Source organism: Penaeus japonicus, unplaced genomic scaffold (assembly GCF_977035675.1).
Source record: "Penaeus japonicus unplaced genomic scaffold, GWHDUDI00000001_assembly GWHDUDI00000020, whole genome shotgun sequence".
NCBI classification, from domain to species: Eukaryota; Metazoa; Arthropoda; class Malacostraca; order Decapoda; family Penaeidae; genus Penaeus; species Penaeus japonicus.
Window position 1 is genome coordinate 11,583,235 of NW_028234422.1, and position 12,500 is coordinate 11,595,734.

At 43.2% G+C, this 12,500-nt stretch overlaps 1 protein-coding gene across 1 annotated transcript in view; it reads right to left on the reverse strand.

Annotated features, from left to right (window-relative positions):
* The window catches only part of VGlut (Vesicular glutamate transporter), a 70,984-nt gene that overhangs the window by 10,253 nt on the left and 48,231 nt on the right, over nucleotides 1-12,500 (reverse strand). Inside the window, exon 10 of the mRNA XM_086548001.1 lies at nucleotides 6,395-6,522. Coding sequence (XP_086404127.1) covers nucleotides 6,395-6,522 — 128 coding nt within the window. The remainder of the gene's footprint in view (nucleotides 1-6,394; nucleotides 6,523-12,500) is intronic.

Below are 12,500 nucleotides of genomic sequence, written 5' to 3' on the forward strand. Positions count from 1 at the left end.
TAATCATCATTATCATAAGTATCTTTATCATTACTAGTGTAATCACTATCATTATTATCATCATTACCATTATCATCATTATTATTGTTATTGTCATCATTGTCATCATCATCATTATCGTTATCATCACCATTATTATGCCATTATTATTAGTTGTTGTAGTAGTAGTAGTATCATTATCATCCATGTACATTTCGGAATAATCACACACACACACAAACATACACACGCTCGCAAATACATACATGTGTATATGAGAGATATAAAAAAAAAACATGTATACACATACCTTTCTGTTCCACAAGAGCACACCAACCACATCTGCCCCCCCCCTCTCCCCGGTAGCAGCCCCTACCTTTCCCTCCCTCCTCGTAGCAGCCCCCCACCCTCCCACCCCCCACTCTTCTTCCCCCTCCGCCCGCAACAGGTTCCTTCCGCCCGCTCACTCCCGCCGCCCATCCCCAACTGGGCTTGAATGAGAACTGGGGTGTTAAGCGTGTGTTGAAGGTACGAAAGGTGGCGTGATGATAATGTTTTGCGTGATGGCTTTTTTTTTGGGGGGGGGGGGAGCTTCTAAATTTTCCTTTTTTTTTCTCTCTCTCTATCTATCTGTCCTTTTTCTTTTATTTTTCCTTCTTCCTTTCTCTTTCCCTTCCTCTATCTTTCACTCTCTAGATTGCTCTCTCTCTCTTTCTCTTTCTCTTTCTCTTTCGCTCTCTCTCTCTCACACTCATCTCTCTCTTTTTCTCTTTCTCGTTCTCTCTCTCTCACTCATCTCTCTCTCTTTCTCTTTCTCTCTCTCTCTCTCTCTCTCTCTCTCTCTCTCTCTCTCTCTCTTTCTCTTTCTCTTTCGCTCTCTCTCTCTCTCACTCATCTCCCTCTCTTTCCCCCGCCCCATCATACAACCCGGAATTAACGACCCGAAGCCAAATATATTCGCCCACCAGTTCGAAGCTCAGACGAAGGGAAACAAAACCTTCAGTGTTAATTCCTGAACTCATGCATGTATCTTCGTCCAGTCCCGTATCTCTCTATATTTTTCCCATTGTCTAAACAGCTCTTGTTTACGCGTTTCTGAAGGGGAGAGAGAGAAGGAGAGGGTGGGGGATGGGGAAGGGGGAGGAGGGACGAGGAAGGGAGGGAGGAATAAAAATGAGGGGATTGAAAGCTATGTATACCCTGACACGGCCGTAAATTCCCCCGCAACGCGCCTTGTGGGAGCTGTAAATCCCCCTTTTCTTAAGAGCGCGGGGGAAAAAAACTAGGGGGAGGGAAAGGGGGGCAGCAACTCAGTGGAAAGTTCGGGAATAGAGAGAGAGAGAGAGAGAGAGAGAGAGCGAGAGGAGGGGTGAAAGTTAGGGAACAGGGGGAAGGGTGAGAGGGAGGGAATAGAGGAAGCGTAAGAAGGAGGGAGGGAAATGAAGGGTGAGGGGAAGGGAGGGAAAGGAAGGGTGAGAGGGAGGGAGGAGAAAGAAGAATGAGAAGGGGGGAGGAGAGGGAAGGGTGAGAGGGAGGGAAGAGGAAGTAGGGAAGGAGGAAAAGTAAAGGGAAGGGGGAGGAGAGGAAGATATAAAGGAAAGGAGAGTAGTATTGGAGGGATAGAGAGAGGGAGGGTAGAATGGAAGGACGAAAGGAGAATAAAGTGAAGGAGGAAAGAGTTAGAAAAGAAAGAAATCAAATCTGTGGGATGGAGGGACGAGGGCTAGAGGGAGGGAGGGCGGGAGAAAAGGATAAAAGGAGGGAAGGATAAAAGGAGGAAGAGAGGGAGGGAGGGAGGGAAGGATAAAGGGAGGGATGGAGGGAAGGAAGGATAAAAGGAGGAAGGGAGGAAGAGGGAAAGAAGGATAAAAGAAGGAAGGGAGGGAGGGAGGGAAGGAAGGATAAAAGGAGGGAGGGAGGGAGTGAGGGAAGTATGAAAGGAGGGGGGGAGGGAGGGAGGGAGAGGGAAGTCTGGGGCCGGGGAACCGAAACCGAATGGCATAAAGGCCTGTCTGCCTCCGGGGAATTATGTAATTTTCTACTTTACCAAATTCAGCGTCAGGGATATCTGTGAATCTGCGGAATTAGATGTATTCCCCCAGGGCGCCTCTGAAAGCCCTGGGAGCCACCCCTCGCCCTACGCCTCCTCCTCATCATCCTTTTCCTCCTCCTCCTCCTCCTCCTCCTCCTCCTCCAACTCCTCCTCTTCTTTTTCTTCTTCCCCCTCCTCCTCCTCCAACTCCTCCTCTTCTTCTTTTTCTTCTTCCCCCTCCTCCAACTCCTCTTCTTCTTCTTCTTCTTCTTCCCCCTCCCCCTCCTCCAACTCTTATTATTATTATTATCATTATTATTATTATTATTATTATTATTATTATTCCCCCCCCCCCTCCTCCTCCAATTCCTCCTCTTCTTCTTCTTCTTCCTCTTACTTCTATTCCTCTTTCCTCCTCCTCCTCTTCTTACTTTTCCCTTTCCCCCTCCTCCTCTTCTTCCTCCTCCTCCTCCTCCTCCTCCAACTCCTCTTCTTTTTCTTCTTCTCCCTATTACTTCAATTCCTCTTCATCGTTCTTCTTACCTTTCCCTTTCCTCCTCCTCCTACTCTTCCTCTTACTTTTCCTCTTCCTCTTCCTATTCCTCTTCCTCCTCCTTTTACTTTTCCTCTTTTCCACTTCCTCCTCCTCCTCATACAATTTTCTCTTCCTTTTCCTCTTTCTCTTCCTTCTTCACCACTTCTTCTCCTTCTCTTCCTCTTCCCCTTTCATCAAACCACCACCTCTTCCTATTCCTCCTTCTACTCCTCCTCCTCCTCCTGCTCCTGCTGTTGCTCCTCCTCCTCCTTTCCCTCTCCTTATCTTCCACCTCTTCATCTCCCTCCTCCTCCTCCCCCTCCTCCTCCTCCTCCTCCTCCGCCTCCTCCTCCTCTTCTTCCTCCTCCTCCTCCTCCTCCCACAGCCCCGTCGCCGCCTCCCGCGTGAGCCGGGCCTCGTAATCCTCGCCTTGAGAATGTGTGTGTGGGGTGGGGGTGGGGGTGGGGTGGGGGGGATAAGGTAAGCGATTAAGGGGGGGGGTTAGGGGAGGATGAGGTGAGAGGGGGGGGTTAAGGGGATGTGGGGGTTAGGGAAGGTGGAAGGAGTGAGTGATAGGAGAGAAGAGGGAGGAAAGGGGGTAAAGGAAGGGGTATGAGTTGAGAAGGGAAGGGGGAAGGGGGGAGGGGGTATGAGGTGACAGAGAAAGGGGGAGGGTGGGGGTAGGGAGAAGAGGGGTTAAGTAGCATGAATGAGGGCATGAACAAGTATAGCAAGGGAGGGGGAGGGAGAGGTGGAGGGGAAGGGGAAGGAGAAGGGGAAATGTAAGGAAGTAGCGTGAATATGAGAGGGAACGGGTGATAATAGTGGGTGGTGGGGTGAGAATGGGGTAGAAGGAAGGAAGGGGGGCAGAAGGAGGAAGGGGGGATAGAGGGAGGGAGAGGGGGGCAAGGTTACCTGGGGGCTCGTCGAGGCTAATTAACGCTCTAATGCGCCGTGTAAAGTGATGGGGTTCGCTCTGTGGCTCAAGCCGGGACTCGATTCAGCCGGAGCGAATTATTGGGCCCAGTGGAGGGGGAGGAGGGGAGAGAGGAGGGGAGGGGGAGAGGAGGGAGAGGAGGGGGGAGGGGGAAGGAGGGAAGAGAGACAGGAGGGATGAGGGAGGGGGTCAAAGGGGGTGGGGGATAGGGAAGGAAGGGGAGGGAAGGGGGAGAGGATGGGGAAGGGAGACAGGAGGGATGAGGGATGGGGTCAAAGGGGGTGGGGGATAGGGAAGGAAGGAGGGGGAAGGGGGAGAGGAGGGGGGAGGGGTGGGGGAAAGGGAAGATGAGGGAGGGGAGGGTGGAATGGAGAGAAAAGGGAAAGAGGTGGAGGGAAGAAAGAAGGAGGAGAGGAGAGAAGGAATAGGGGAGAGGGAAGGAGCGAAAGAAGAAGGGAAATGAAGGGAGGTGTGGAGAAAGAGGGTGTGGGAGGGGAAGAGTGGTGGGGAGAGCGTAGAGAGGGGGAGGTGGGGGGTGGAGCATTGAGAGGAAGTTGCATTTCGCCGGGAAATGTTGCAGTTCCGCGCGATCATCCTCTCCCCCCCTCTCTCCAGACCCCCTCTCCCCCTCCCTCACCCATCACCCCTCCCCCCTCTCCCTCCAGACCTCCTCTCCCCCTCCCTCACCCATCACCCTTCCCCCCTCCCTCCAGACCTCCTCTCCCCCTCCCTCACCCATCACCCCTCCCCCCTCTCCCTCCAGACCTCCTCTCCCCCTCCCTCACCCATCACCCTTCCCCCCTCTCCCTCCAGACCTCCTCTCCCCCTCCCTCACCCATCATCCTTCCCCCCTCCCTCCTGACCTCTTCTCCCCCTCCCTCCCCCTCCCCCCCATGTCCTAAATCAATAAATCCCGGTTGAAAATAATTCTGATGATGGCGTAGTTGCGTCGGAGGTTCAGCTTTTGCGAAAATGGCTCACCGCGGATTGCGAGCGTGTTTTGTTCTGTTGTTGCTGTTGTTGTTTTTTCCCTTTCCATTTCTATTTCTCTTTTTTTTCTTGTCTCTTCGTTGTCTGTTTTTTTTTTTTTTTTTACCTTAAATGTATTATCTCTTTATTTTATTTTATTCTTTATTTTTTTCTTAAATGTATTATTTCCTTTTTTCTTGTTTTCATTCTTTTCTCTCAACTTTATTCTCTATATCCTCTTATTTCTTTCCCGCTCTATCATTTTCCTTGTTTCCCTTACTTTATCAGTTTTATGTTTCCTTTGCTCTTTTCTCCGCCTTTGTATCATAATTCCACAATGTTTTTTTTTTTTTCAATTCGACACACTCGAGTCGACAATTAATATAAATTTCATATTTATTTTAGTTTCCCCTTCGACCATATTTTGGACGATGATAAAATCTCCACCATAGAATTCATATACAATTTTTAGACGACAATGTTTTGGTTAAATCTACTATTAAATAAATCTATAATATTTTTGTACTTGTACATGTTAATCTCATCTCTTCAGAATCATACGAAATCAAAATGTTTCTTTTCGCATCTTCAATACAGTGAAGGAGAAAAATATCAATAAAAAATAAACATAAATCCAAGAAATTTCTACTTAGATAAATGAAAGAATTAAATCATTATGTAACAAAGAAATAAAGATATATATACGAAAGAAATATATATAAGGAGAAAGGACGAAAAAAGGAAAAAAAGAAACACACAAAAAGATCAACAACTCGACCTGGAAACAAGACTCCCATCTAGCGGCGGTTTCCACAACCAGGAAATTACTTATGACAGTATTCTTGCGTTCGTGCGGTAGAGACTCGCCCGGGGATGAGGCTGTATTACGCTTGTTTACAGGCGGAGGTCGAAGCCACGAGTGTTTGGCTAGGGAGCGGGAAACGCACTTGCTGGCACTCGTTGGCACTCGTTGGCACTCGCTCGTTTGGTTATAGACTCGTTGGCACTCGTTCGTTTGGTTATAGATTCGTATTCTTTATGTGTGTGTGGGTGGGTGGGTGTGGGTGTTTGATCCATGTGTGAAGAAACAACTATATTATAAGAGCGTATTTCATCTTCTTCTCCCTTTCATTTCTTCTTTGAACTCCCGTATCCAAAATGCCATTATTGTTCTTATCATCCTAAAGAGACTTATATGATATCGAAACTATTAATCCTATCGCATTTTCACTCGCTGTTCGGCACGTCCATCAACACCAAAGATCCAAGGAAACGATTGCATAATCACGCACTGGTGAATTTCTTAGCCGTTGCATACAACGCATTTCTCTCCGCAGACAATCAATAGTCTCTTTTTTTTCTTCCTCCTTTTTGTTGCAAGATGCAGATCATGAACAAAGACAGTGCTCTGCATCATCAAGCACTTGGGGAAAAAGACCGGGGAGGGGGAGGGGGACGGGGGGACGGGGGGAGGGAGAGAGAGAGAGAGAGAAAGAGAGAGATCCGAAGAGGGAGATTAAAGCTACTGGTTAGGTGAGCTGTCTGTGTTTTGTGACGTTTGCTCGCGCGCCTTGTGTGTGTGTGTGGTTGTGTGTGTGTGTGTGTGTTTGTGTGGGTGTGTGTGTGTTTGTGTGGGTGTGTGGGTGGGTGTGCGTGTGTGTGTGTGTGTGTGTGTGTGGAGGTTAGAGCATGTGTTTACACACACACACTAATATAGATAGAGATAGAGATGGTGAGAGAGAGAGAGAGAAAGAAAAAGAGAAAGAGACTAATAGCTAGAAACAAACACATGTCCACGGCGCAAATCGGAGCGCATAACGCCGCATTCCAGAGGCCTACGACGGGCGTCAGCGAGCCGACGGCTGGCGAACGTGCCGCCGAGGGAGCCGCTAGACTTAGCCCTCCTGACGTAGCGGACTCTGCCGAACGTAGGCCTACTCACCGAGTGCTTAGTGAACTCCTCGACGACGATGGGACAGATCATGCCGCTCAGGGTGCCGAAGCCGTTGGAAATGCCCATCAGGATGGAGGCATAGCGGGGCGCGATGTCCAGGTGGTTGACGTTGAAGCCTGAGGGAGAGGGAAGGAGATGACGTCACGGATCGGGGATTTAGTAAGCTTTTTTATTTTATTTTATTTTTATTATTATTATTATTATTATTATTATCATTTTTTACTTCTTTTTTTTAATGTGGATTTAGAGTCTAGATAAGACACCATTAAGGGAAGGTGAAGCAAAAGGATAAATGTATGTGTGTTCCTGTAAATTGTAAATTGGATAACTGGATAGATAAACTAAGGATTCTGATAGATATAGTAATTATTCTAAGAGACATATCAATAGTTCTGATAAATATAACAATAATTCTAATAGATAAAGTAATATTTCACTACAATCCCACTGTACTATTAAGCAAATTATAAAAGTTACCGAAACATAAACCCATTGCATATTAGATAGTACATTATTATAGCTTTCCCCCAACCGTATCTTTTTTTTTTTTTTTTTTTTTTAGATAATAATTGTATGATTCTGCCCGCTACCCTAACTAGCCCGCGGTGGGTTTGATTGGCCACTTAAACTTTGGTTGAAGTTTCCCCCGGGATGGTTTGCCGCTCTCAAATTTCCCTTCGTTTATTCTATTTTATTTATTTATTTATTTATTTTTATTAAGTTTTCTTTGTGTTGCTTTTGTTTCCGGTTTCTTCTCTTTCTTTTCTGGGTAATATTTTAAATAGATTCTTGGTTTGAATTTTTATGTCTTTGTTATTTCTTTTCCATTTTTGTGCTTCTGTTTCTCTGTTTGTTTGTTTGTCTTTCGTTCTCATTCTCTCGGTCTTTTTTTCTCTCTCTTTTTCTGTTTCTCTCTCTCTCTCTCTCTCTCTCTCTCTCTCTCTCTCTCTCTCTCTCTCTCTCTCTCTCTCTCTCTCTCTCTCTCTCTCTCTCTCTCTCTCTCTCTCTCTCTCTCTCTCTCTCTCGCGCGCGCGCTCCATGAAAACATGATAGTCTTAAGTCTGTGTTCCATTTTTTAGTTTTTGTAATTGTTCCTGTTTGTCTGTCTGTCTGTTTGTATATATATATATATATATATATATATATATATATATATATATATATATATATATATATATGTGTGTGTGTGTGTGTGTGTGTGTGTGTGTGTGTGTGTGTGTGTGTGTGTGTGTGTGTGTGCGAGTGTGTGTGAGTGTGTGTGTGTGTGTGTGTGTGTGTGTGTGTATATATATATATATATATATATATATATATATATATATATATATATATATATATACATTTATATATACATTGTATATATATGTATATATATATATATATATATATGTATATATATATATATATATACATATATATATACATATATTTATATTCATATATATAATACCCTTTAGCCAATCCACCCCCATTCCTGCCTCCCCCCCCTCCTTTGAAAACACCTTCCCAACACCCTTTCCGACGCGGGTCTCAACACCTCAAGAAGATATTTATGATCATTGCATGCAAACCATACCGGGTAATGGGCCCAGTGCATTATACAGATTGTCCCTAGACCCCCTTGGGAGTGCCTTGTCTCCCTCCTTCCCTCCCTCCCTTCCTCCTTCCTCCTTCCTCCTTCCTTCTTCCCTCTTCCCTCCCTCCCTCCCTCTTTCCCTCCCATCTCCTTTGCTTTATCCTTTTCACTTCATTCTTCCCTCTTTCCCTGTTTCTTCCTCCCTTCCCTACCTCTCTTTATCCTCCTGCCCCTCTCCCCTTTCCTTCTATTTTGCCCCCTTTTCTCTCCCTTCCTCTCACTTTCTCCCTCTGATTCCTCTCTTTTTCCCTCGCCTTTTCTCCCTAATCCCTTTAGTCTTTCCTCAAGAGTCTTATCCTCCTTCTCCTCCTCCTCCTCTTCCTCGCCCTCCTCTTTAGTTCCACCCCTCTCTCTCCTCCTCCCCCCTTCTCCTTCTCCTATCTAACTCCTCGCTCCCTTTTTCCCTCTCTCTCTCTCCTTTCTCCCCCCTTCTCCCTCCTCCTCCTCCTTCTCCTTTATCCTTCCCCTCCCCTTCCCTATCCCCTCCTTCTCCCTCTCCCCATTGCAGTCCTCCGATTTCCTTCCCCGATTCCGCTTCAACGAACCGATTTCGAACCCAACACAAGTTCTCGCTCGCGCCTGGATGTCTTCCGGGAGAGCGTAATAGTCTGAAATCTGTTTTCCATTTTTTTTTCTCGTTCTTCTTCTTGTTCTTCGTCTTGTCCTCGTTGTTCCTCCTCCTACATATCCTGTTCTTCTTCTTCGTTCTCTTTTATATTTATTTTCCTCCTTTTCTTCATTCTTTTCTTCCTCTTCTTCTTCTTCCTCTTCCTCTTCTTCCTCCTCTTCTTCTTCCACTCCTTCTTCCTCTTCCTCCTCCTCTTCCCGTTAAAAACCCGAAGCAGGGAGGGGGCAGGGGGGGAGGGAGAAGGACAGGAAAGAAGTTGAGTTGCCTTTGAACTTTAAACTTTGTACTTGGAACTCAATTTGATGCTATTGAGCTTGTGATGAACTTCGATGAGTAGTTTTCAGGAATTTGAAATCAACACCAGTTATTGTGCAACAGAAAGGATTCGTTTTGGTAAATAAAGGAAAAAATAAAGGAAAAAAATGCAATGATGAGGCCCAAAATGATGACAAATGCAACAACAACAATAACAATTAACAAGAATTATAATGATAAAGACATATAAAGATAATAAGTTTGAAAAGATGTAGAAAAACGGGAAAAGCAAAGTAGAGAGAACGAAACAGAAATAAAGATAAAGGAGAGAAGAAGTAAGGAAGATAAAAAGCGAACCGAAGAAGGGAGGAGATCGAAAAAAAAAGATATAGAGAAAGAATATAAAAGATAATAAGAGGAGAGAACGAATAAGAAAGAAATGAAGATGAAGGAGGAAGGAAGGAGCGAAGACAATAGAGAAAAGAATAACAGACGAAATAGAAGAGAAGGAGAAAATAGAAAGAGACAAGGAAAGAAAAGAAAAGACGAGAAAGGAGAGAGAATGTGAATTAGAGAGAATAAAGGAGGAAAGAAGAACAAAAGAAGAAGAGAGGATAATAGAGAACAAGAGAAAAAAAAGGAGAAAAAATAAAAAGATACAAAAATATTTGAAAAAAAGAAAAGAAAAAGAGAAAGAATAAGAATATCAGAATAAAAAAAAAGATAAAATAAGAGAAAATAAAAACAGGAGAGAAAAAAAATGAGAAGATAAAAGAAAAGAGGGAAGATAAGGGTGGAGGAAGACCACTTGAAAGTTTACCTCTCCAGAGACCTTGGCGACTGGATAAAAGATTTAATCAAATGGGTTTCACTTTCTTCTTTTTACGCTGGACCTTCTACGCGGGGCTTCTGGGGGCCTGGGAGGTTTCATCGCCTGGGAGGGGTTCAATCTCTCTCTCTCTCTCTTTCTCTCTCTTTCTCTCACTCGCTCGCTTTCTTTCTCTTTCACTTTCTCTCACTCGCTCGCTCGTTCGATCTCTCTTTTTCTCTCTCCACCTCTCTCTCTCTCTCTATCTATCTATCTATCTATCAATCTATCTATCTATCTCTCTCTCTTTATCTCTATCTCTTTCACTCGTTCGCATGCTCGCTCTCTCTGTTTTTGGGACTGATTTATTAAAATTATCGTTTATTATCGTCCTTTGTTTTGTTGTTTTTATTGTTCTGCAGCTATTATTGGCGTCATTATTAATATGATAATGCGATAATCATCACTATTACGATGATAATGATCAATACCGTTATCATCATTGTTATTATCATTATCATTATTTTTATCTTCATTATTATCATCATAATTATTGCCATCATCATCATCATGATTATGATCATCATTATTGTTATTAATTAATACTATAATTATTATCATCCGTAGACATTTCTACTAATTAATTATCTATTAGTTATCTTTTTACTTCATCTTCTAATCATTATGTAACAGAGAAAACGGTGTTGATTTTGTATTGTATGAAACAATTGCATTTGTCTGCATGTAAACATTAATTAAGATTATCATGATCGTTTTAATTGAAGAGATCAGTTGCTATGATAAGGATAATAAAGTTAACATTGGATTGAAGAAGTTAGCATTCATAGGCTAATATTTCTAAACTTGTGTATAAACGTCAGTACATGATTGTGTTCGGAAGAGATATCGGTAATGTGTAGATATATATATGAATTCGTGGATAGATAGGTACGCATATAGAGATATTATCTATCGATTTATTCATCTATATAAACACATACCCACGTACACAGGCACACACACGCACACACACACATACACACAACACACACACACACACACACACAATCATACGCACACACACAAACACACACACACACACACACACACAAACACACACACACACAAACACACACAAACACACACACACACACAAACACACACACACACACACACACACAAACACACACACACACACAAACACACACAAACACACACACACACACACACACACACACACACACAAACACACACACACACACACACACACACAAACACACACACAACCTATATAAGTCAGCAAAAAAATTGCTTCCCTCCCCCCCGCCTAACCTCCCCCACCCATTCCCGACTCACCCATACACCCATCCCCCCGCCCCCCCCTCTTTGTTCCCTCCGACATTAAATCCCAAGCTGATTGGATTAACCTGAGGACGCCGTGTGCCCAGGTAATAACCTTGCTCAGTCATCTGCACAAATTTGTTCAATCGATGAACAGAACAAATCGATGATAACATCCAGCGACTGGTACGTGCGTTTATTATAGTCCACCCATCGAAAAAGAAAAGAGAAAACGGGAATGGCTCGCGATCGTGGAAGAAAACGGGATTCGTTAGTTTAATTTCATTAGCGCAGCTTTTACTAATGTACTCTTTGCTAACGATGGCAAACATTAAACAGATCGTTTGTGGATGAGAGCTGCTAATGTTCTCTTTATATTGTCATTATGGCGGCCTTTAGCAGTCTCGGTCAACTTTCCTACTCGCCTTCTTTTACAGATAATCAGTTAGCTAACATCTCGTTACATAATTATGCATCTTAATATCTAAGTGAAAGTAATTGAATAAATGGAAAAGATATAAGTAAGCCCTATAGATAAACGTATGTATTTAGGTTTTAGTAGGTTTATGTTCATAATGTGTTTCGATCTTTTTTTCATTTCTAAATTGTGCTAACTTGCCGAACTCTCAAAGGTCTTGTTATAATAGCACCTCTCCATCTCTCTTTTTTTCTTTCTGTCACCTTTCTTTCGCTTTCCATGTCTTCATACAAAAAGAAAGCCAACCTATATATATATATATATATATATATATATATATATATATATATATATATATATATATATATATGAATGAATTAAAAAAAGTAAATAAATAAAATAAAATAAGATAAATAATAATGATAAAATGATAATAGTAATAAGTATAATAATCATCCATTATAATGACAATAATTATAATGATTATGATAACAATAGTGAAAGTAATAATAATATTGAATAACGATTATAGCAAAATATGATAGTAATAATAGAAATAATAATGATGATCATTATTATCATTGATAACAATAATAACAATATTATTAACAATATTGATAACAATAATAATAATGATAATGATAATAAGAGCAACAATAGCAACAGTAAAAACAAAAATAGGGAAAGAAGTCAGCATCCGAGCCAGCCAGCCAAGAGCGCGGCTTGTGTGGCGGGGCGAGGCGGCGCGCGAGAAGGGGTGGGGAAAGGCCGTTCCGCCGAGCAACAAATGAGTCGGAACGCGTCGTGTCGTCTACAAAAGATTGTTAATCAAGCGAGAGTACAAGTGCGTCGGTACTCGATGACCGCGGCTCTTTTGTCGTTGACCTGCGAGGAATGGCTGGCTGGAACGCGGGGGCTGGTCGGAGGGGACGCGTTGCGGGTGGCAGCGAGTGCTGGGTTATTATTATTATTTTTTTTTATTATGTTTGCTTGTTTGTATGTTGGTTT